The sequence below is a fragment of the Python bivittatus genome, unplaced genomic scaffold (assembly GCF_059951505.1).
Source record: "Python bivittatus isolate LINGU-HERP-01145 unplaced genomic scaffold, Pbiv_v1 ctg000690_np1212, whole genome shotgun sequence".
In the NCBI taxonomy this organism is placed as follows: Eukaryota; Metazoa; Chordata; class Lepidosauria; order Squamata; family Pythonidae; genus Python; species Python bivittatus.
In genome coordinates this window covers 5937118-5963033 of record NW_028277096.1, presented here as the reverse complement: position 1 = coordinate 5963033, position 25916 = coordinate 5937118, and the positions used below count along the sequence as shown (strand labels likewise).

Below are 25916 nucleotides of genomic sequence, written 5' to 3'. Positions count from 1 at the left end.
GTTATCATTTGCTAATAAAATGCCTCCGTGGGAGAGGGAATATTTGTGCATTTGCAGAGGGGCTGTCATAGTAAACAGAGCCAGCTACAAAACATTTTCCAAAAGGTAAGACTGCAAGACAGCTCTCCAGCATCTTCCTTCCCTTCTGGCTCACCTTTGTCTTTTTTTCTGAACCGACGAGCACGCTGCCCAAGAAAAGCGCTAAGCTGCAGCCATTCATCAGTTCTATTTTCTAAGAATTCCTGTGGGGGCCCAAATGCCTTCTTGGAAGTAATGCTGGATGCAGTGACTTTGCTTTGTAGCATGCCAAGCTTTCGTTTCTTTTAATTGAAAGATTTTAAAAAAGAAATAATTTGCAGCAAGGAGCTTGCAAATACCATAGAAGGTGCCTGTGGGCAAATTGGTGCTCCGGGGCATAAGTTGCCTTCTCCTCACCTAAGCTGTTTAGAATTCAAGGGGTGTGTGTGTGTGTGGGTCTTTTAATTTTGTTTTATCCTTCAACCCCCCAGTAGTGGCAAACTCCATGCATAGTTGCCCCTTACATGGCCCTTTTCCCTTTATAGAGTGGCCACGGGGCTACTGTAATTCGGTTTTATGATTCCTGGTGTTTGATGGTTGCTTGGAAGGAATAATCCGCAGTTGGAGAGAATCTTTCATGTTTTGCAGGTCTTCTTATACCTGCTGTGATTGCATTCTATTATTGCTGATTACAGCACAGCAGTTTGCCAGCATCATATTTCAAATCTCACCTCTATATTCAATGCTCCTCAAAGTTTTAGAATGCCATTAATGACACAGGTAGGTGTCTGCTAGCTGTGGAATTGGTTCCTTTATTTGTGGAAAATTCCAGGGTGTGGAATGTCTAAAAGTTTGAGAAAACTGGCCCACCCATACGAAGTAGCACCCTGCAAAGCAGTTGGCACATATAATCTTAATATTTGCTCATAGACTGAGAAAGACTTATGCTTGGGCAAATGCAATCTGTTCTTTCTAAGCGGCTGCTGGGTGCCCCTTCCCCTCACCTCTTGGGCAGGCCAGAGTTAAAAAGGTCCAGTCCAAAGCATGTATAATTTGGAAAGCCTATACAGTGTTTTACAATCTTGCCTTCTGTCAAGAGATGAAAATAAAATATTGATTCCTAATAAAATGAAGGGGGGGCAGAGACTGCATAAAAAATATGTTAAAAGGGGAAGGGATTTTTGTTGGCTCTGTTCCATTTTGCAATTATACAATGTGAGACAGAGCAGGGAAATCCCACCATCCTCCAGATGCCTCTTGGAAGATGCTCCCAGTATCTTGTGCGTTAATTCTGTGTTCTTGGGGAAAATTGCTGATGAGCAGGGGGTGAGGGGGAGAGAAGAGAGAGCAGAAGCCCAGCTTGCCTGTTGCTAGGTGGACTGGTTTTCTACCATTCCATTCATCTTGGCTGAAGTCATGCGAAAGTGGTAGCATTTGGAAGCTCTTAGATGAGGATAAGAAGGGATCAGGGTGGAAAGAAAGCTAAAGATAGAACTGTTGAAGCCTCATGAAATAAAAGGATCAGGCACTTAGATGAGGCAGATAATAAGGAAATGATGCTGTGGAAGTGACAGGAACAAATATTGATTCCAGGAGAAGGATTCAGAATTCATCTGAGGTTAAGAAAGGATAGGAGCAAAGTCTTAATTTGAGTGGCGATTTCATATGTACATGTATTCACATGTACTCAGTCTGCAGCTGGACTTGCAGCCACTTGTAAATTAATCTCTCCTGTTTAAAATTAAGCCCCCCAAACCTACGGAAGCCACTTGTGCAGTGAGGATTTGTTTAACGTATAGCCCTAGTTCTCAGCAAATCCACAAGTAGAAACACCAGCCCTGAGGGTTAGACTGCAGGCCATAGAGGGCATAATGGTGGTTTTCAGGGCCAGCATGTATCTCTGGAAGATGCAGCAATTTGCAAGGAAAACAGGCAAGTTGAACGTTAGTCAGGAACTGTTTGGTGTGGGAGTGTGCTGTCTGGACAGATTGTACAGTCTTTCTTCCTTCCTTGGAAGTTTTTCATGGAAGCTATTTCATCTTCCTGTCCCCTTATGTTTTAGAAGGAAACGCATAATATATGTTGCGTAATCCATAGTCTACATGAAAAAATGCAATGGTTGGACAACTGCTTTTCTGTGAAATTGCCAGATGGGCATTTAGGGCGGAAAAGCATGGCTTTCTACTGGAGACTGTACACCAGTTGCATAGCTCCTACCATACTTGAACACAATATAGTTCCCAAGGTGCTTGTTACAATTGACAGTGTTAACAGTATATGGACAAGGAGTTCAGATTAGCATGAAATCTGGAAGAACACTGCAGAAAATACCTATGTCTTGTTGATATAGGGTGATTCTGCTTAGTCATTTCAGAAAGTAAATGTTTTGTACCATGGCACCATCTCTCCTATATGTTGCATGCTCTGCTCACAAAGATCTTTCTTTTAATCCTAAACACTTAAAGACCATATTCTCTGCTGCAGTCCTTGCAGCAAATGTGGGGGAAAAGATGTGTAGGATGAACTATGTTATTCTGTCATTCTGTGCACTTTTAGAGACACCCTTATTTTGTGCAGCTGAAGTCTGAACCATGGCTTTAGGAACCAGTTTGTTCAGGTGTATATTGTAGTCCTTCCTCTTATTTTTTCACACAGCAAAAATTATCCGAAATAGGCTGGGTTTAGAGAGAGTAATTGGCCCATGGTCACTCAGTGTGGTTCTGTGGCCTGAAGGTGGGCGAGAACCCAGTTCTTTCTGTTTCGTGTCTGACTCTCTTTTGAGTAGATATGCAAAAATGCTGCAGTAGGAGCAGAAACTTTAGGCCTCTGCTCCAAAATTTGGTGCATGCAGGTGAACTAATCAAATTTAGATTTGTGACTATATTTTCATACCTTCCCCTCAAATTCTATCTTTCTGAAAGTGCTTGATATCCTTCCCTGCCCACTCCTTTTCTTGTTTCCGTAGTGCCAACATTTCAGAATAGGTTATCTTTCAGTGCTGAACGGACTGAACAGACTTTGCCTGGATGACATAACAGAGAATAAGGGGAATCTGCTGGAATATTGTCTGAATCCCCCCCCAAAAAAAAAAGATTCTGCTGAAGTCACAAACTGGTCTGAGCTTGCCCTTTCCTGTAGGAAGTTGCCCACCAGTTCCTTGTTCTTTCCCCACATATAGCAGACCTCTCTGGCTTCCTGCTTTATCCCGCTTTTTTCACCGGTGCCCAAAAAATGCTTTGTTCCACTCTTGGCTCTGCGTTGCAAGAATCAATTTCCCTCAGTGATTCTAAAAAGGTAGCTGGGTTTGCCTCTTGTGGCAGTCCCCACTTCCCCCTCCAAACCTAAAGTCTTGGAGCATCTTAGCAAATACATTTATTTTCACGTAAGCTTTTGTGGATCGCAGTCCACTTTGTGGAGTGAGGTTTTGTGGATGAGATTTTACCTGTTGCTCATCTGTGTCCGTTCCTTTGTTCTCAATGCCTGTGGAAGGAATAGGCCGTGATAAAATACGAACCACTTCAGTTGCTAGAGAAGATGGGTTTGAGTTGGGGGCATGAGACCAGGCACCTCAGTAAGGATCATCTTGGCATTTTGAAGAATTCCTGTTTTTTAAAACCATCTTCACCTAGACATGCTAGCTTTTGGCTGGCCAGAAAGAATCAGTGAAGGGAAGAATTTGTATTTCTGAGCTGTCTGCATGGATCTGGATTTGATATAATCCCAGGAGGGAGTGGACCATATGCTTTTTTCTACGTCAGATCTAAATCTGCTTTGATAAACATTCTGCTAGGCTCTGCCTGAGAAAAGGATTCATAGGGACACCTTACCTTGTTTGGAACTCTTTCAGAGACATTTCACTGAAATGTAGGAAAAAAGCTCATGGTGTGGGGTGGGCGAGTCTCCTGTGTTTGAATGGAGACCATATACAACCCTCTGCCTTCCATTGCATGCCCAGCTGAGGACAGCTGTAAACAGCCGCACTTACTAAAGAAGTCCTTGCTTGTAAAACGATTTGTGGCTGTAATGAGAATATAACACCCTTGGGTGGGGGAGCCCTTTACTAGACTAACATTAAGGAAAAGAAGAGACAAGCTAGTACATAGCAGAGGGCACAGTTAGGCTGTGTTCACACAACATGCTTAATTGGGTCAGGTAAAGCCTAGAAAATGTTTTCAGCCAAAATGTTAAGCATGGCTAATGTTAACCTTGGCTATTGTTGTGTATGTGGCTTAGTGTATTGCTCAGATGCAGTTCACTTAATGAGGTTATGGTTTAGGAACCTAATTCATTAATGTGATTCAGTGGGTTGTATGAATGTAATCATTGTTATGTCCAGCTACTGTAGAATCTAAAGGGGTGGTCATAAGCTATATCACATGAGCTATTTTAAGCAGTTCTGAGTGCTGTAAGGATGCTCCAGAAACTACAAGGAGAACTGAAGAGCCCTGGTACTGTAATTGGCCCTGGGGCACCAAATGTGACCAGAGTGAAACATACACAGAAAATTGCCAACACTTGCAGAAGTTCAGGAGCTAACCATTTTCAGGAAGTGAAAGAGTAAGTAAATGTTGCTCTTATTCATGCTACAGTTGACTGGGAGGATGGCTTTGGGAAGTTTCTAGAGCACTTGAGCCACCTTCATTTGCACTTCCTACTTCCTGTTGGTTTGTGCGGTGGGGTAGCACCACCATCTGCCACCTGGCAACACCTGATTCTGCTAGTGTCCAACATGCTTTCATCCTCTGCCTCGTACCACGTGGCTTGTTGTCATGAATTCTCTGGTAGGCTTGCACCACAGTATATCTGTGACTGTAAACCTATGCCTCCTATGGAAACAAATCCGGGAGTTTAAAGTATTAGGTGGGAAAATTCTGTTTGCCCCCATAGGCATCTATCTTCCTTTTTGCCCTATGTGACTTCAGAAGGAGCTGCTGATGCTGTTGGAAGAAACCATGATGGTGGGGAGAGAGGCGTGATTTCTGGCTTCTTTGGCTCGACTGTCCTGAAGGGCTTGTATAACTAACAATTAGGTCTTTGTTCTGGAGTTATTTCAGAGATAAGGCCAATGTGCTTTTCCTCCCCAGGCACTAGATCAAATAAGTGACCCAAAATTGAAGTCTTTCAGATGGAAGAGCAAAAAGAAAAGCAAACTTTGGGCGGAAAGCCAGCATCCAATAAAGGATGTACTTGCGTGCATGTATTTCTGTGCATGCGTGCATGCACACACACAAGTACAATAAAGGAAGTACTTACGTGTGGTGCATACACACACACCAGAACAATGCCTGAGCAGTATGCAGCAAATAACATGGCAAGACAAGCTTGCAGAATGAGTAATAATTCAGCCAGTACATTGGCCTGTGCACAGGGGAAGCAGAGGGCGTAACCTGGCACATTCCAGGCTAAGCCACAAGCCTGGCTTGTGGTGTCATCCAAATGTACCCACCAAAAACACATCTATCCCTCTGGAATTGGTTACTATAGTCTTCCTATCTTAAAGCTGATTTGTTTAATACTCCCTCCCTCTGAAGGCTGTTTTCAGCTTTCCTAGCTTGGCTTGGTTTCTTGGCATGGGAAGCTGACTCTGTTGCCCTTTCTGCATAGAGTGATCCTGCTCTGCCTCTGGACATCTAGTAAAAAAAAAATCTTAGAAAGCTGAAAGCACTAACTAGCCAAAGGAGCAGAGTGAGATTTTCTGTTATATCCATGTTGTTGTCTATAGGAAGCTAAGCATATGTTTTAAATTTTAATATGTTCTTATGAGAAAGTCAGTGAATCAGGGTCCAGATGTGATAATCCCCTCTAGCAAATAAATACACACATAACTTTGAGATCCTTTGTTTTCTTGCATCCCCTCTTCCACTCCATATATTAGTAGAAGTTCTGAAAAGTTGCCTGGTGAATTTTTTGGCAGTTGAAAATAAATTAATTCATACTAAACATGAATTTAGTAAAAGGGCTATTAGATCTACTACTGAGAAATTCAGCATAGAGTCCTCTGTAGGACCAGCAAGTTTTCAATCTGGAATTTCTAATTGTTAGCTCAGCCAGTTCATTTGCATCCACTGATGTAGCCAGAGACCTAATTCATATTAAACCCAAATGTATACTCTTGGTGTAATGTGCAGACCCTGGTGTGGCATGGTGTGACTCACCTATTGTGGTAATTCTCAACTGGTATACTCTCCAAATGTGTGGTTTTCAACTCCCAGAATTGCCTCTCAACATAGTCACTGCTGAGTATGTTGGGAATTGAAGTCCATATGTATGGAAGGTGCTCAGGCTGAGAAAGGCCATATTATGTCCCAGTAGTTTTAATTATTGTTAACAGGCCATTATGACTTGTTCAGTAAACTTGGCTAAAAGAAGTCTGTGTGATAGCAACTCAACAAGCTTGCTTTTAGATGTATTCCAGAAAAGCAAATTTGATAATATCCTTTATCATAAGACTAACTCTTCCAGACTAACCCTTGGGTATTGAATGTAATGTGTAATAAATGGAACAAGATGGGCCTCCTAATCTGATTTGAAAGAGATGTTTTGCTTTAATCCTGAAGTGAGCTGTTGCTAATACAGGCATTGTGCCTACTCTAATTTATTAGTGATACAGTACCTAATGTGTAGGTACTGTAGAATATGTAGATTTTCAAAAAGCCAAGAGAACTACTGAAAAGTATTTTTCCCTTGTACTGTTTTAACCAAAACCACACTATTTTATTTATATTTATTTGCCAAATTTATATTCCACCTTTCCTCCAGGAGCTCAAGGCAGTTTATACGGAGACCTTCCTTCATTTTATTTTATTCCATTCCCACAACAGTGACCCTATAAGATAGGCTGGTTGAGAAAGAGACTGACTGGCTCAGTCACCCAGTGAGTTCTCACAGCTGAGGATGGATTTGAATCAGTCCCAGACTAACACCTGGACCACTACACTGTCTCTGCTTAAACTCTGATTATAGCTATGGGTAGCCTTTCTTGGTTTATCATTAGTTTTTGCTTTAGTGCACTGGTGGGCAACCATCAGTCCTCCATAGCTCTCAGAAACTGCCTGTCCAGCAGGGGTGGGCAATGTTTTGCAGGCCAGGGGTTTCCCTTAACATTTATTAGAAGCCTGAGGGCCATAGAAGGTAGATCAATTATATACATTGGATGGGTCTGGGGATGGGGATATTCCTTTGCTTTTTAGACTATGTTGCTCCTAATACATCTTTTTTATTAGAGATTTATGTGCTTCTTGCTTCAAAATGATGAGAACTTGTGACACCAGTAGTGGTCACAGGAGGATACAGAGGCTACAACTTCTTCCTCCTTGTTATACAACTTGTCATGAGTGCTTTTTCCCATTCTAGTAGTCTAGGAGTCATTTCATTGTCTGATGCCCCAGAAGCACTTAGTTTGGGAAAGGAAACTTCCAGTCCTGGTGGCAGTTGTGGCTTTATGCCTACATTCCTTCGTCTTTTCCCACAGTTTTGAGCACTTCATTGTTGACTTGCATGACAAGAAAACCAAAAATCTTCAACACGCATCAGAGATGGGAGAGAAGATACTGTTTCACTCTTAGATTGCAGGCCACTGCTACTTGTATTACCATTGCTCCCCTCTGCATGGCTTTGGTTATTTCTCTTGGTGTCATTTCCACCCCTCTTCAACACTATGTTCCCACGCCTAACTGTTAGATAGTTTTCATGGTAGGAGCACCTCCTGGATTGAAATCATAAACATACAGTTGTTTATTTGTATCTGATTGATATCCTGCCTTTCTGCTCTGGTAAGCATTCAGTGTGAATGCTTGCCAAAGCATGATTAGATATTATGGAAGTAACCATCATATGTCTACCATAATATTGAGCAGCTGGTGAACATTTGAGAGCTTGGTACAATTGGTGTTCTTTGTGGAATTTGTTTTATGTTTCTGACTGACATTGTTCCTGATGGCAATTTAGCTATCCCAACTTTGTGAGGAAAGTCGTTGCAAAAGGCAAAAATATGCAAAAAGGCAGGATGTAATTAAGCTTGACTCTCTTGGAATTTAATTAAAGGCATTTTTAAAAGTGTCTTAGTGTCCTTCAGAGCAGCCCAGCTTCAAAGTTTCCTGTTAAAGTGCTCTCCCATCTACGGTTTTGTTTCCTAAATGCCATTTTAATTTAATTATATGCCTAAGATGTTTTTGCTCAAGCATTCAAAAACTTGTGGGATGAAAATTTGACTCTGTTTTCATGTAATTTGTTTTGGAAGCTTTGAAACAGCTCAGAAGAAATTAATGAAAGGGACAGTTTAAGAGGCATTATCTATAACTTTGTTTTCTTTGGGCACTTCAGATTGTGCTTAACACCACACAGTCCTTGTAAGGTCTTCTGATGATAAGCTTGAATATATTCTTTAGCAACAACATTTGCCTTCTCAGAACACATTTTCCTATCTAAGCTGATGGGCTGATCATCTGAGATTTCAGTTTTTAAAAATGTTTTCTTCCTGGTAATAGAGAGATGCAAAATGTGTAAGCTATAGAAGTTATGTATTTACTATTGTAGTTTGCCAAATTTGACCAGATTTTACAGTTGTCATTGCCTGTGTTATTTGTGATCCTCTGATTTAAGTGTTTTACTTGATTTATTATTAAACTAATTTCCATCTCATTGCAATAAAAAAGACCCTTGGTGGACTGCATACTATAGAATATAAAAAGACAATTTAAAACATCCACAGTAACATCTAAAACTACACCAAAACTTTATAAATAATGGCAATAAAAAACAGCACCAAGCCAAAAACAACCGCAAAGACAATACAACTGAAAGTGAAACATGGCATCATAAAATCAGGGGAAGACTCCAAAACAATTCCCTCTTCAACAGTTTTGAAATGTCAACAAAGAGCGGGCTGGTCTAATCTCCACCCAGCGGCTGTTCCACAGCATCAGTGCTGCAAAAGAAAAGCAGCACCTTCTCACTTCAGCTCTTCTCCCCCTGAAAATGTGAGATTGATAGCAGGTTCTCCTGTTTAATCTGATCAGTCAGGCTGGTACTGATTGGGGTAGGTGGTCTTGTCAAAAATTGTACCTGGAAACCAACTGGCAACCAATGCAGGGTCTGCAAAACTAGTGTTATGTCCTCCCAGTGCCAGGAACCAGAAAGTATGTGATCCACTGCATTTTGGATCAGTTGCAATTTCCAAGTAGTCTTTAAGGGCAGCTCCAAGTAGAGTGCATTACGTTAGTCTAGCTGGGGTGGATGGATGATGAGGGCAAGAGTCACTGTAGCCAGGTCCTCCTCCCCAGGGACTGTCACAACCAGTACATCAGCAAAGCTGAGCATAGGCCCTTCTGGCAACCACTTCTCCTTGCTGGTCCAGTGGGAGCTGTGAGTCCAGAAGAATCCTCAGTTTGTGAATCTGCTCCCTCATGGGTAAAGCTTGTCCATCTAGGAACAACTCTGGCAGCATCTAAGAACCCCAGTGTATCAATAGCAACTTACCAAGGATCAGCTTCAGTCTGTTCTCTCCCCTCCAGACTCTGACAGCTTCCAGACATCAGGAAACTTTGACAGCATCTCTCTCATGGTCTGGAGTAGCAATATAGAGTTGGATAACATCAACATACTGATGATACCAAACCCTAAACCATTGAATGGCCTCTCTCAGTGGCTTCATATAAATATTAAAAAGCAGAGGACAGAGGACTCTTGACACACCCTGTACATCAAGTGCCACTGGGCTGACTTCTCCTCCCCAACTTTCTACCTCTTGACTGCAGAAGCCTTCCACTCCTTCCATATTAATGGTCAGATGACTCTTAAATTTCAATATTGTTTCTGTAGTTTTAACATACTGCTAATGGTGTAGATTTTGGGAAAATTTGAATTAAAGAATTCTCTCAAATCAAGTTAATTTCCAGGTGAAATTTACATCAGCAAATTGCCGGTTTGCACTGTAGTTCCCTCACGTATCTTCTAAGGATAACCACTTAAGGAAAAAATCGTTTAAAACTGCTATCTTAATCTAATACTGTATTTGCAGTTGCCATCTGTTACTAATACACTTATGAAACATGGAAAATATTTGGGGAAATACTTCAGTTCTAACCACTGCACATTGTCCGCTTTTGCCTTTGTTCATATTGTGAATGTACATTGTACAATAATTGACCTTGAGCTTTATGGTCTTGTCTCCTTTTTGCACCATCCTAAAGAACATCAAAGGGGACGCGGTGGCGCAGCAGGCTTAATGACGCTGAAAGTTGCCGGCCAGAAATGGTCGATGCTTCAGCGGTTCGAGTCCAGCCTTCGCGTTAGCAGGGTGAGCTCCTGTTCCTCCCCAGCTCCTGTCAACCCAACAGTTCGAAAACTCACGTGAGTAGATAAATGGGGACTCTCACTCCGGTGGGAGGAAAAATGCTGGTGCAGCGCCTTGCAAAAGGAGTCAGGAGCAGTTGCCGGTAAGCGCAAAAAACCACACACGCCCGAAAAGGGCGCGAAGCAACAGAAACCCTGCCTCCTGCGCTCGCCAGCTGGGCTCTGCCCTAGGAAGGAGGCTCTGGCAAACCACTTCCAAAACAATTGCCTTGAAAACTGCAAGGACTCGTCCAAGCAGTCACTGCAGAGTCGGTAACGACTGAGAGCAGATTAAAAAAAAAAAAACAAACATCATGTGCCTCTCAAGGCAGTTCAGAAGAGTAAAGAGAACTTGTTTCCTAGTCACAGTGGCCTGTGTTGGCAAACCAACTCAGTAGCTAATGCCTGGCCTTGCCAATTCTCCCCACCATGGAAGAATTTCAGTAAAGAAGCTGTTACGTAAACCATCTTCACAAGTCTAATCACAATGCAAGAGATCATCATGGGGGCCAGTAGCAGTGTGACTGCCTCTGAAGGGCATCTGCTGGCAGACTAACGGGCTTCCTTGTGCAGTCAGTTGGCCGCTGTGAGAACAGACTGCTGGACTAGCTGGGCTAGGGGTCTGATCCAGCAGGGCACTGCATCCAAAAAGCAGCTTGTACTATGTAAGCAAAGTTGCCATCATTCTCTTCTGCTTTATAGAATGGTTAGCTGATGAGACAGTTAAAAGCAGGATGTTTTGTAAAGAGACAACCCCCTGATTGCTGCTTCATACTACATTATGGGAGGAAGCAAGATCTTAGGCTGTATGTTGTTGTTCCTGCTGAATAACCTCCATTTCTGAGAGTTTTTGCAAATGGCTTGAACCAAAATTGCTTTGCCTAAAAAAACAAACACAGTGGGCCTGAAGGGCTTGCATCAATAACTATAATGTTGCTGAAGACTTCCAGAAAATTATCTGTCAGTTAAATAGGCATAAAATAGTTGCTTTTTGAATTTTGTCAAGAATCTCCTCATACACATTTCATTTTTAAATGTTCCAAATAGACTCAATAATATGTTTGCACATGTAGCGCAAGAGGGGAAGTTGGCCAGTAATGATAGCTTATGTACTCACTCTGAAAGGCAAATTGGCCCATTCAGGTCTGATTTGCTTTGTATTTTGCTCCATGCAGGAGGGAGAAAATTTGCCAGGACTGGTAAGAATGGATATGGAAATGATCTCATTGCTTGATGGATATATAGCTGTTTCTAGCCTCTGCCTGAATTGATACCATTCCCATGGGTAAAGCTCTGGATATACAGTAGTACTAGTGGTATAGAAGAATCAGGATCTTAGACCAGTTCAAAAGGCTGAATAGTATTGAATTTCTCATCAAAAGTAAGTTAGGCTATGTAGTTCTGAAGGAACTCTCCAAGTGCAATCCCCGCCATGAACAAAGACTGTTCCTTCCCACTTCATCTTAAACCCAAACAGTTGCTGAAAGTCTGTTACCAGACTTAACTGTTCACCTTGCCATGGAAGCCTTGCAGAAGAGTCAGACATATCTGCTCAGGTTGTTTTGCCTCTTCAAAGCCAACATTATTTCCTCTTGTAGCAATGACAGTGGCTGCTTTTACATTAGTCTTGGTTTGGACTGCAATCCAGAGAAAATTGAAGTGCTCTGGTTGGGAAGGAGATGAACTCAGGAATAAGGAATTGCATGACCAGGAAAGGGATCTTGGAGTCACAGTGGCAGCTCACGGAAGATATATACTCAGTGTTCAGCTGCCTTAAAAAACACAAATTCCATACTTGGAATCACTAGAAAGATAACTGAAAACAGAACTTCTATAAATCTGTGGTTCTGGTCAACACAGCTTAAGAAGAATATTAGAGCTGAAGAAGATACAAGAAGGACGAGCAAAATTATCAGGGGCAAGTCTTCTCCAAGGGACGAGTAAAGCAACTAGAGCAATTTACTTTAGAACAAAGGAAGGTTAGTGGGGAGACATGATAGAGATACGTAAAGTCATACATTGCATACATAGTTAATATGGAGAGAGAGAATTTTTTATCCCTCTCTCACAATGTTAGAATCAAGCTAATCCACTGAAACTTGAAATTTGACCAGAAGGTCAGGACAGATATATATTAATTCCAATCACTCTTCCCAGCCAGTGCTTTCCAGATATGTTGAGATTTATCTGGCCATGCTGGCTGGGGGATTTGAGGAATGGCACTACATTTGGAGGGTCTCCAGCTTGAAAATGACTAATATAAGCAGTAAATAAATTAAATTATAGCTTATTCTGCTTCAGTTACAGAAATGCAAAGAGAACAGAAATGCTCATATATCTAGCTAGGACCTACGTTGTGTGTGAGTCATCCTGCCATGAAAAAGATCCCCATTACAGGAACAACAGTAGGTCTGTATGGAGTTCTTATCTTCTCATGATGCCTGTTTAGGCACTCTGTGCAAGGGAAGCTGCCGAATTTGCTAGAAGAGGGAAAAGCGAGTGATTGGGTATTAATGCAGCCCATAGAGAAAAGTTCATTAGTTATATTTTTCTCTGTGAAGCTAAGGAGTATGACTTATGAGGGAGGGAGAATACTAGCCAAGACCCTTCCTTGTTCCAGACAATTCCAGTTCAGCTACATAGAAGCTACATTCATACAACATCCTTAACTAGGCCATTTAGTATCCTGGTTACTTTCCAGTGGGGTAGTATGTTAGTATGTTATGGTTCAGTATTGTGTGACCAGAATATGGGTTAATTCTATAACCAGGATAAGTATACTGCATGATTGCAGGCTGAGTGTCATCTATGCAAGACATCACCAGGGCCCCCAAGTTGGTGGGTTGATTGACCAAACCAATGGCATGTGGCTCTTTCCCCATCTTCAAGGGCGTGTGTGTGTACATGTATATGTTTGTTTGTATGAGTTCTTATTTCTGGAGAATCTCAAACCCTAAAGAGTTGGATGTGGTGGAAATGGGACTGTGACTGTTTGTAGGGCTGTACCCATCAATATATCCAGTCACTGAGGAAGCTAAGTATGCACAGATGTCTCCAAAATGCTTATTTACTTGTTCCTCTGCAGGATTTGGGAATGGAATCAACTTCATTGGACGATGTCTTATATCGCTATGCCAGCTTCAGAAACCTCGTTGATCCAATCACCCACGACCTGATCATCAGCCTTGCCAGATACATCCACTGCCCAAAACCAGTAAGTGCCCACTTGCAGTTGTTTGGCCTTGTTCAAGGAAAGAGTAAAACTGCTGCCTGGCCCAGAAGGGATGTTAGAGGTCACATCCCTTAGCAGGAATTGCTAATTGATTCCTCTGAGAACTGGCTCACATTTTGCTCAGCTTTCCACCTTGCTTAGTGGAGAATCAGAAACTGATTCTGGGGCTGGGTTTATAGGATGCAGAGAACTGTCCAGGAACGTTTTAAAAGCCACTGGTGGATGCAGTGTTGGGAGAGGAGTATTTGCAATCAGGGCTGCTGAGATTGGAAGTAGTTGTGATTAGATGGGGCAAAAAGTTTGGGCTCGTGATGGAAAGTCTGTTGGACCAAAATGGATGAAAAAGATGAGCTTATGTTAGAAAAAAGGGCATTGACACAAGGGAGGAAAGACTCTAACTATGGTAGCTAATAAAAGTTAAGTTGTATCCACAGAACTTACTTAAGCAGGTCAGATGAAGAACTACCAGTTACATCCCACAACATACTATGTGCAGTTATCATTAACTTTGTCGTTATGTATGGATTGTTTACCATAAAGTGCAAATTCAGTCTGTCTTGTTAGTTTATGGTTTGGTGTATTAACTAGGTTAAATTATAAATCAGGATAAGTGCGTGTGAACTCAATCATTGTGTCATCTTGATAAGCCTTTTCATCTGACATCTAACATTCCACAACAAGAGTTATCACAGTAACTCTTATACAATCCACAGAAGTTAGGTGGCAGCATCTAACTGACCTTAGTTGATTTTGCAAAGTTAAACAGGGCCAGACCTATTTAGTGCTTAGATGGAAGACCTCCAAGAAATACCAAGGTTGTAGGTTAGCTAGATTAAGAAGTTGAAAAAACATCCTAAAAAAAAGCAATTGGAAACCACTCTTGAACTGTTGCCAAGAAAACTACATGAATGTTCCATGAAGTTACCAGATGTTGAGCCTGACTTGGAAGAGAATTTGCCTTTGTTCAAACTGCAAAATATCCGGGGGTGTATGCAAGGCACACGGCTTCTCTGTGGCTCTGACTGAATGGTTTATGCAGAAGCAGACCTAAATAGGGACGTTCCCTCCACCCTCCTCCTTCTGATATCTGAGCTCAAGTCTGTTCTTAGCAGAGTTGTCGTTGTTGTTTAATGGGAGCTGCGCATTATTTGCCATTGGGAATTCCGTGCTTGTATTTGTTTTCTTAATGGGTTTATTTCCCCCTTTTTGGGATATTGCATTCCTTTCTCTAGATACTCATTGCTTGTTTTCTATAATGAGATTGTATTTCTCATTGGAAATTTTTCACAAGCGTCAACCACCTGCCTCCAAAGGATAGTCTAGCTTTTCTGCAACTGCTTCTGAAGGCAGGATTTGGCCTTTTCATGCAGGAGAGAAACTCTAAGGGTTTATCGCAGCCTGGTTCCAATTTTTTGATGCCTTGTTTGGGCCTCGCTCATTCTATAATTGCTCCTTTTTCCTATAGACATTCTTAGAACATAAAACTAGTAATTGGCTGCAGCCAAAGGCTGTTGCTGGAACTGTTCCATGCACACACATCTCCCGAAGATATCTAGGCAGAGGTATGCTCTGGGGCTAGGAAGCAATGTTGCCATTTTCTGGGGAAAGACCATTTTGTCATGTCCATTCTGGCAGCTGTTTGGTGACTAGGCAAGCCTTCCACAGCAGCCTTTTGGGAAGAGTGCCTGTGACACACTTTCAACACTCTCAGAATGTTTGCCAGCCTCAGAATGTTGCCTTAGACCAGTATTTCTCAACCTTAACAACTTTAAGATGTCTGGACTTCAACTCCCAGAATTCCCCAGCCAGCTATGCTGGCTGGGGAATTCTGGGAGTTGAAGTCCAGACATCTTAAAGTTGCTAAGGTTAAGAAACACTGCCTTAGACCAAGGAGATGTTCCCGCCCAAGACACAGATACATACTGGGTTAGCCTGACCTTCTCCTGCTGTGTCCATATAACAGGTGAAAAAAAGCTGCTCTTCTGTGGAGAAAGATATTCCCTTCATTGTTTTATTGATGTTTTGGAAGAATAATTGCCACCTGAATTCACTTAATTTAAGAATATAATGGGGGAATGTGACTAGGTAACCACTGTATTGATTCTTTCCCTCTTGGGCAATCCTTGGTTCTTCTACATTTGCAGAACGATGATTGGAACTTTTCTTCTTCCTGACAATACTGAGTGCCAATTACATGGAAATGAGCTTTCCCTAAATGCTTGAAATATTTTTTATTCTGTCCTACCACAAGGACTAAGCGCATAAGTGCTGAAGAGCAAATTGAATTTGGGATAAATGAATGACTTAATACAGCAGGTGCCTTTAGATGCTGTAGAGCAGGGTTTCTCAACCTTGGCCATTTTAAGTTGTGTGGACTTCAACTCCCAGAATTCCCCAGGGGAATTCTGGGAGTTGAAGTCCACACGTCTTAAAATGGCCAAGGTTGAGAAACCCTGCTCTAGAGCAGAGGGGGGAAAGCAAAAGGAAAGTTGCACATGGGGCACGCACAGCAAGTAGGGCACGATTTTTAGAAATTGGCATACTCTGGTAAGACATTTCCAAGCTAAGGCATATGATAAAACCTGATTGCTAGGCAATCCTATGCATTCCTTAAGCAGAAATGTATAATAATGATTGCTAAAACTCATTGGTTTAGAAATGAGTTCCACCAGGTTTTTTTTTTTTAATGGGCTTAGTTTATTGAATAGTTCAATCACTCTTTATTTGACGGTGCTGCATTCAGATGATAACTAGAAATTAATTGCACCCATTGCAAATCTCTCAGGAGGTTGAATACAACAGCTACCCTAAACAAAGCCATTTCTGGGTAGTTGAATTACTATTTAGCTTTAGAAACTCTCCCATTTTTCCTAACAGTGTGGGTAATAGATGTTTGCAATGTGAAAATGATACAAATTGCAATACTTGACCAGCTGGATTATTACTCAAATGAGTAGTTAGCTTTAGAACAGCACTTTTTTGGGCCCGGTGGTGATCTTTGTCTCCTGTAGCATAGCAATATTTTTACCATGCTTGATCTCAAGGCAGATTTCCTCCAACCCCCATGGTTTGTTACTTAAACAGGAAAGCAGACCATATGGATTTTTATTTTTGTTTTCCCATGGGCTAATTAAGGCTTCATTTTAAAGTAGAGTGTGTTCTCTTTCCTTTTTTTTTTTTTTTTTTTAAGGCATACTGTGATCCACATATGAGGCTGGTGGATGTGAGTCTAGAAAGAAATGATTATGCTTGGCAAGATTAGGGAAAGTAGAAAAAAGGGGGAATGGATGGATGAATAGAATCAAAGAGATTTAAGACTGTTTTGGAAGCGCTACAGGTTAGTGCTATATACTAAAAACAGGTTGAAATAGTGAGCGTTGGCCCATTCAGTCACCAGGAGTGGAACCCAACTTAGTGGCGCCTATTTAATTATACTGTATATCATTCTGTTTAAAAAAAAGAAAATGGAATCTTCAGTACATGTTTTGTATATATTCACAGAAGCGCCAGGACTTAAATCAACCTTTTAGTATGTTAGGGCTTGCCTCTGCTATGAGTGCAATTGCATATAGCAGGGTTCCTCAACCTTGGCAACTTTAAGACGGGTGGACCTCAACTCCCAGAATTCCCCAGCCAGCCTTCTTAAAGTTGCCAAGGTTGAGGAACCCTGGCTTATAGAGAAGGAATCTGCTTATGTTGCTGACTGGACTATTTCTCTTTAGGCTTTGGCAGTGAGAGCATTGAACACTTGCACTTGGATGTTCAGGAAGAACATTGTATCAGATTTTTAACTCTCATTTTTAATCATTGTCTTTCTCAGCAGTTCTCTAGCCCAGAATTCTGGGAGTTGAGGTCTAAGCATCCTAAAGTTGCTAAGGTTGAGAAACACTGCTCTGGCTCCTGCAATGATGGAAAATGAGTGCAGGAAAATGTAAAGACAAATACACGGTGTCCCAAAAGTTTTAAAGCTTAAAACTGCACTAAGACTTTTAGGACACTCTGTAGAAGATCCCAGATTTTGATTCCCATCAGTTATGAGTTGCTCCATTTGTTGTTGCTTTTATCATAAAGGGGAGGAAGGAATGTTTGCATTTACTCTGATTTTGAAAAAGGTAACATCTCCCTCAAGTTGAACTCACCTCCTGGTGACTACATTTTCTTGGCAACTGGCTTGCCATTGCTTTCTCTGGGATGTTTGTGCCTGTCTAGTCTACTCTACAATTTGGGGATTTCCTGATGGTTTCCTGTCCATTAATCACTGGATTTGACCCTGTTTAGCTTTTTCAAGATCAGCCAAAGTTGGTTAAGTGCTGCCTGTCCCTGACTTGACTTTGATAGGCATCAGATATTATACACTCTTTCTCCTCTCTGTTTTCTCAGTATTTCCACTTAACTCTGAAATGTCAGGTGCCAGTTCAGTGGTGGGATGTTCACAAGATTATTGTTAATAAGAGGAGATGCTTGTGATGGCATTGTTGTGCTGATACATAACACCAGGTTCCCAGGTGCTCCTGGCAAAAGGAACTAAGTCTGTGTCTGTGTCCCAATAAGATGTTATAGGATGGGGATCTGGAATTTCTTGAGGTATCTCAGATCACAGGCATTTGTAGAAACTTTTTCCCAGGAAGTGGTAGAGCAAAGTGGCAGTATAAGATACAATTGTAATTTGCGTGTATAACAATGTGTTTCAAGTTGCTTATATGTTAGCTTTGTTGCTTTGTGTCATATTCCATGACAGATATGCAGTGTAACAATCTTAAGAACGTACTGGATATGTTTGGTGATAAATTTGACAACTTCTCTTGATATAAAATAGGAACGTGGGAAACGGCTTTATGCCTAGTCAAACAATGGCCCTTCTGTGTGGGTGCTGATTAGAATCAGTTAATCCGAGGTCTGAGACCAGAGTGTTTCCCAGCTCTGTCTGGAAAGGGCAGGCATTAAACCTGAAACCTATTGCACGCCAAGAAGAATCTCTGTCATTGAACTAAAGTCCATCCTGAGAACATCGGGCAGTGTTTCGTCAAGAAGAGCAGTAGAATCTCTCTTTTGTAATGGAGAGGGGAAGAAATAGATGCATTTGACCAGGATTCGGAGCTCACTTTACTTTCACTCTGTGGATCAGCTATAGTCTGTATAGGAAAACTAGTTTTTCTCCAAATATTTACCTGTGAATGTGGGGGAGTCTTTCACTCACTGAGAAAAAAAGAGAAGACTAGAAGACAATACCTGTTGAAAACAAAGGGGAGGTGAAAATGACTGATGACATTACTGCTCAAAAACCTGGATGCCTTTGAAGAACAGCCACCCTTTGGGAGAGCCAGCTTACCTGCTAAATTTTAACCCTTTCTTCTTCCAGTACAGCCTTCCTCAATTTATAGTCAGCAGATATGCTGAATACATAAGGAGAGAGTATACAATACTGTTTCACTCCTTTGTTGATCTAGAATCAGTCTGTTTCTCCATGTTCTGTCTAGACTGTGGCTTCCTGTCCTGTTGCATGAGGAAAATGAGATATTCTGGGATTCCCATTCTCCTAAGGACATTATATATCTTCACACAGTCAGCAGTCTAAGGCCTTTCCATATTCAGTGAAGCTGAACTTCTATATGCTGCATATGCGTATGTTGTGTGTGTGTGTGTGTGTGGAATCTGGATTGGAAGGAGATGAATGTGATCTTAAAATTGGAAGAAGAAACATCAATAACCTGCACAATGTTGCTGCTGCTGCTCTGATAGCCAAAAACACAAAGGATCTGCAAACTCTAATAATAAAATTCAAGGAAAACAGTGGAAAAATGGACTAAAATTAAATATAAAAAAGACCAAACAAATGACAATAGGTAAACAACCAGCCTTGGAATTGACAATGAAGATATCATATTGAAGTGGGTAGACAGCTTTAGGATCAACCATTAACAGTAAAGGAACAAGCAGTCAAGAAATATGCCACAGACTAGCACTTGGTAGAGCAGCCATGAAGGCCTTGGAAAAGATTTTCAAATGCCATGATGTATCTATACCTATAGAGATCAGAACCTTGCAATAAATCCCTTGGGACACTCTATGGAAATGAAAGCTGGACTTTGAAGAAGCCAGATAAACAGTAGTGACACTTTTGAACTTTGGTGTTGAAGAAGATTCCTCAGAATACCATGGACAGCCAAAAAAAAGAAAAAGAACCGAATGGATCATCAAATAAATCAACCTAAGAGTTCTGACTTGAGGTACAAAATACAATTATCCCACTTTGGACATATTATGCAAAGACCTAGCTCTCTGGAGAAGGCTCTAATACTGGGAAAAGTAGAAGGAAAGAGACAAAGAGGATGATCAGCAATGTGGATGGACTCAATTACAATGGCAATGGATACACTATTGGAAGACCCAAAGGATTGGGTTAAGAACAGTTCCTCCTGAAGGAAATCTATCTATCTAGTCACTAAGAGTTGACAACAGCTTGATGGCATTTAATCAATCAATAGGATATATATACACACACACACACATACATGCACACACACATACATGCATGCATATATACATACCTGCCTAGAGCTTTAGTGGCAGCACTAAACTGAATGTCACAAGCTATCAGAACTGGACCTCTGGTTAGGATTTTTTTTATTTTTAAGTATGGATGGGAGTCTAGCTAGAAATCTTGTGGATGTACATCAAACTGGGAAGTTGAAAAAATCTGAGAAAAGAAAGTAACAATAAACCCACTTCCATCTAATACCTGAAAAAATGGCATGTCTGTGTAATCACCAAGAGTCAAACATGTCTCAGATATACTGTAGCATTTTTTTAATGTTAGGGCTTACACTATTGTTTCATCTGTTTCAGACCTCAAAAAATGTGGAAGACACTGCCTTCAGTTTCTAGTAGTCATAGTCGGAAGAGGCTGCTAGAGCTTTAAACAAGGGGCTTGTGAGCCTCTGGTTGTCCATGCTTGATCCACAACACTCTGCTGCTTTGCTATCATATTTTGGACACATTATGTGGAGACTCAGCTCCCTTGAGAAGTCCATTATGCTTGGAAAAGTTGGGAAAAAGAAAAGGACGACGTCCAGAGGCAAGATGGATGGCTTCAGTTACAGCAGCAGTGAATGTACCAGTGAGAGATCTAAAAGGCCAAATTGAAGACAGATAATTCTGGGGAGAATCTATCCATGTGTTAAAAGTCGACATGACTTGAGGACACTTAATTAAGTGCTGTTGTGTATCAGTGCATTTGAGCAAAATAAGAGTTGTTGGGCACTAGGAGGGGTAAGCTCTAAAGCGTATATGAGTAGGAGGTATTATTTGGGAGATATTACTATCCACAGCTGTGCCAAGTGCCTAGAGAATTCAGTCTCAGAATACTTGAACTCGCTAGCTGAAGGACTTCGAAATTGCTTAGGGTCATTACAAATTGGGAACAAGTGTCAAGGATGTATGCAAGAGAGAAAGATTGGTGAGTGGCTGCTAAGCTTAATTTTAAAAAGTACCAGTAACAAACAAACCTTGAGAATAATATTGGCATGTCTTATAATTGTAAGCCAAGTTCTCCAAAACGTCAATTCCCTTTCTCCAAAAAACTTCCTGATCAGGTTTTCAACCCATAGGTATATGCTACTAGGCAACCTACAGCAAGGGCCTGCCTTGTTATGTAAAATAGGTCACCATGAATATTTCACAGGACCTGATAAATAATTCATGCCCAAATTCAGTAGGGGGTTGATCCAATAGAGTAATTAATTACTTCCCTGGGAGTGGATGGTGGGCCCAGGGAATCTGGCCTTCGCCAGCATATCCTGCTCATACTTCTCCCACCCACCCACCAACGTATTTCTTTAGAAATAGACTGAGAAGCTGCCACTAAAGTTGGGTTTTTTGTTTCTGCATGAAGCTCAGGGCAAGCAAGCTCTCAGCTAGGGAACACACATTTTTAAATTTTTGAACATGTTACACAGTATTTCTGGGCATAAACCAATGCTTTTCTGAGCAGCCAAAAACCCCTCCCCTCCCTCCCTCCTGGGGTTAGAACTCCAGGTTCCCAGAATGGATTAAATTCCCTAAGAATGTAGGAAAGTGACCTGCCAAAAAGGAGATTTCCTAGCATAGCAGGGACTTTTAAAACCTTTCTATGACATCTCTTTCCAAGAAAGGTATTTGACTTGGAAATAAAGGCAGTGGTTAATTTCAGCTTTACAAATTCCCTGTGATGAGAACTCGGATGGATCCGGTCCAAAGTGGAGGATACTAACAACAGTATTTGGCCCTAAAGACCATGTTTGAACAGCAGAAACATTGCTGAAAATCAGGAAATTCTGCAATGTTCATGCTACCCCTACCCAAACAATATTTGTCTTCCAGACAGTTAGCATGCCATAGGTGAAGAGCACGGGTACTACAGTTAGTTGTTCCCAACCTAGCAAAGAGATGAGGCGTATGACTAAATCTGGGTGGGAGAGGTTCCTCTCTACCCCTAATATGGAAAATCAGGCAGACTTCAATGCGTGCCTGGAATTTTACTGGCTGCAGCTCTGTAGCATTGAGTTCCCAGTACTGATAACATTCCAGCACCCATTTTTAGTTGCGACACTTGAAGATGATAAATTAAAGGAGTGGAGGGAGGCAGCTTAGGAAGTGAAGACTGGGAGGCATAGAACTAGCATTCCCCCAGGGGCCCTTCGCTGGGGCTTTATCTCTGGGAATTGCAGGTCTTAAATAACAAGTTCTGTCTACTTCCCATTGAGCAAGATGAAAGTGAGCCAAGTTGTTACAATGTTAACTTTCAGATTCAAAACTCTCTGTTCCTGGTTTAACATGGACAGCCCTGGTTTTCCTGAAAGTGTTCCAAAGCAGTTTTGACCCTTCAAGAAGGGTTAGGAACCTCAAACAGCCCTACTTTGAGTGGGAAACACTTCCAGAATGGTGAGAACAGCATTTGAAAACGTCCAGTAAGGTTGGAACAACCTAATTTAAAATCAAAACAACCACAGACAACTTGAAACTATACAAATTTAAAATGTTTTCCACATTCCCAGGACTTAGCATTTGCAGCTATGTATCTCACTTAGACTTTTTAATTCACTTTGAATACTCAGCTCTGATTCCGTGATTAAAATAGGAAGCATTATCCCCAGGCATTATTTGGACGTGGGACAGTTAGCAGAAATGGATCTAGTGAGAAAATGATGGCTACTTTGTGCTGTGGAGAGATTTGGCAATGATAGTTCCATGTCTAAATCAGAGAAGAGTGTCAGTGTTGGACTAGGACCTGGGAGGCTCAGATCCAAATCCACACTCAGCCATGAAGGCTCTTGGGCAGATCATTCTCTCAGACCAACAGGATCGTTGCAATGGTGAAACAAAAGTATGATGTATCCCATCTTGGGCACTTGGAGGAACGACAGGATATTAATCAGCAAATAAATACTAATAAAAAGTCTGCTGCCTTTGGGTCAAAGCAGGTTCTGTTGGAGGAAACTGAGCTGAATCCTCAGCATTAGGATGTGCTCTGCTAAGTTTTTTTCCCTCCATCATTGGCTTTAATAGGATGTTGCTTTATGCCCATTTGCTTAATCTCAGACTTGTTATATTGGAAGTTCTGCTATTTGAACTTGTTTTTTTGGTCAGGCAGCCCAATCTATTTGTCCCGTTTGGCTTGGGGACTTCTATTCCACCCTCTCCTGCTCCGATACAATCGGTGTCTTTGATTTGATTGCAGCCACACAACTGCACAGCTATCTCCCTCTCCCTACCACATGTTCTTGAGCAACTGTGTATTCCAGTCAGAAGGCACCGCTGGGCCCTGCTAGCCATGTTTTGGTGGGGTTTTCTTTGCTCGCGTCCTTTTGGTAGGGCATCATTAGGAAAAGGTTAAAAAGATGATCTGATGATATTGTCATGGAGAGTGAGGACAAGGTTGATATGGACTGTAGTTAATGGAAGAGGAACTAGGTCAGCATATGAGAGGCATAGCCCCTCTGGCTGCTCCTCTGGTTCTCTGTTGCTACTTCCTTGGCAATGGATGGCGGGGGCTGCCAGATCAAGAGGCGTGCCCAGGCGTGCCACTGGCGATAGCCTGTGGATGTATGCAGCTTGGAAGGGGACGCACCTCCCCATCCCTCCCAGAGCCTGCCTGAAATAAAGATGTTTATCTTTTGAACTCGCCATGTCCTGGATTTTTTGCCTGGGATCTGCTGTGTTTCCTCTGACTGCTTTTTTACAAGGAATGTGAGAAAATGTAGCGATGTTTGCAGTGCAGCACAGCAGTAGAATCTTCCTATAAGTAAATGAGGCTGTTTCGTTAGTAGATTGCTTTACCCATCTTTCTAATGGGCTCTTGGAGAGGTCTGCACAGAGTCTTTCATTGCACACAGAGGGAGTTCTGGCATGTAGAATTCGCCCTGTGCATAATCCACCATAACCGCCATGGTTGGTAGCAGGGTGAAATCACAGCAACTTCTGTGTGAAAGATAGCGAGCCAAGCCAAGTAATTGCACTTCCTGAGTCATTGCTGAGGCTGTGGGCTAGAATTCTTCTCCAGTGGAAACATGTTATGCATACTAACCTTGCTGCAGAGCTCCCTGAATCAATGACCGAACAGAGCTAAGCATTTCTCCATTACATGCTGCACAGTGAGTGAAAGCCAGATGGAGGTAGATCAGTTCTAAGAACCTTGTGTCATTTTAAGGTAACAATGGTGCAAGCAAGGTGTTGTCTGATCGACAGTGGTGCTCGCAGGTTCAGCACTGGCTATATCTCACTGGGCTTGGCTGGGGCAATCTGAGGCTGCTGCTTAGCAGACTAAAAATCTTAATCGATAATCAAACCTTGGAAGAAACAGTGGCAATAGCAAGAGATGGATCGACCATATTGGCTCAGATTACCAGATTAGATTGCCAGAGTTTGAGTACCTGCAATAAAACTGGGAATTTATGTTAAAATTCTAATTGGTCTGTAGAAAAGTGGCATTGATAACACTGGGGAGAGAGGACTTGCCAGCTTCAAACCCTTTTCTTCCCCCCATTCAGTCAGCTAGGAACTGGTTACTTGTTTATCCAGAGAGTGCTGAGTCTTGCAGAAGCTATTCTGTGTCTAGTCTCCTTTCCCTCTATCAAGATAGCTTCTCAAGAAGTCCTGCACATTATTTACAAAGACAGTCTCCTTCAGGCTATTTCCTTGGCATGGGTTCCTTGTCAATAAGTATTCTTCCTCTTTTGTTCTTGCTGCAGGAGGGGGACTCACTAGGGGCTATGGAGAAGCTCTGCAGGCAGCTGACGTACCATCTGAGCCCCCACTCTCAGTGGCGACGACAGGGCATGGTGAAGAGGAAGCCACAAGCTTGGTGAGTGAAAGTGGGATGGCTGGAGACCATCCTTCTGGTCACAGCAGCAGACTGAAGCCTTGAAAATGTGAGGGGTAGCACTAAACTCTGTAGAGAAAGGAGTTCAAGACATTTTAAATTAGTCTGTAGTTGATCTCAAATGCAGCAGCCTGCAGGTTGGTGAATAAGTCACAATACCCAAATGACAACTGTGTTGTGGGCTCTGTGTTGGTTTCCTAGATGTTTCCAGAGGAAATCCAAAATCCTGGTTTTACCTAAAAAGCCATATATAAACTAATTACTTGGCACCCTCAGGACCTCCTTTTCCATGCAGAAGTGACCCCTTCAGTACATGCTGCCTGGCAAAGTCTATTAGTGGTCCCAGTATAGGAGGTGGAGGGGAGGGGGGCTTACAGTTAGTGTCTTTCTGTTGTAGCCCCTACACTTTGGAACCAGCTTCTTCTCAAGGCCAGGCTAGTGCCGTCCTCATGGCCTCCCACAAGCTAGTAAAAATTGGTTTGTACCTGAGGGCATTTGGGGAATGATGCCATCTGTTTCTTGCCTGATGAATCTGTGATTTTTTTTGGCTTTAATTCTGTTTTCTCTGGCTTTAATTTATTCACTGGGCTTATAGGCTCTTTGCATCATAGTAGACTCTGAATAGCACACATACCCAATATAGCAATTGGATTAAAACAGCTGTAAAAATAAAAACCAAAATACTCCAGGCATCATTAACAAACACTTCATATACAGATATTCTCCTACAGGAAGGAACAAGATAATGTATCAGGCCCCAAAGGCACATTGTAAGAACCAGGTCTTTATAACTTTTTGAAAACTCAGGAGTGTGGGGGCCAATCTAATTTCTGGGGACAGCAACTGAGAAGGCCCTACTTTGTGGATCCTGCAGATAACAGTTTATTGCTTACAACAGTATACTGTTACAAACCACTGGGAGTCTATGTAGATTATGGGAGGGTTATGATCAAGTCTTAATCTCTGAGGAAGAACCTT

The 25916-nt window shown here is 41.9% G+C and overlaps 1 protein-coding gene across 1 annotated transcript in view; it reads left to right on the top strand.

Annotated features, from left to right (window-relative positions):
* The window catches only part of LRRC75A (leucine rich repeat containing 75A), a 46686-nt gene that overhangs the window by 5241 nt on the left and 15529 nt on the right, over positions 1-25916 (top strand). The window contains exons 2-3 of the mRNA XM_088152428.1: positions 13436-13564; positions 24808-24920. Coding sequence (XP_088008554.1) covers positions 13436-13564; positions 24808-24920 — 242 coding nt within the window. The remainder of the gene's footprint in view (positions 1-13435; positions 13565-24807; positions 24921-25916) is intronic.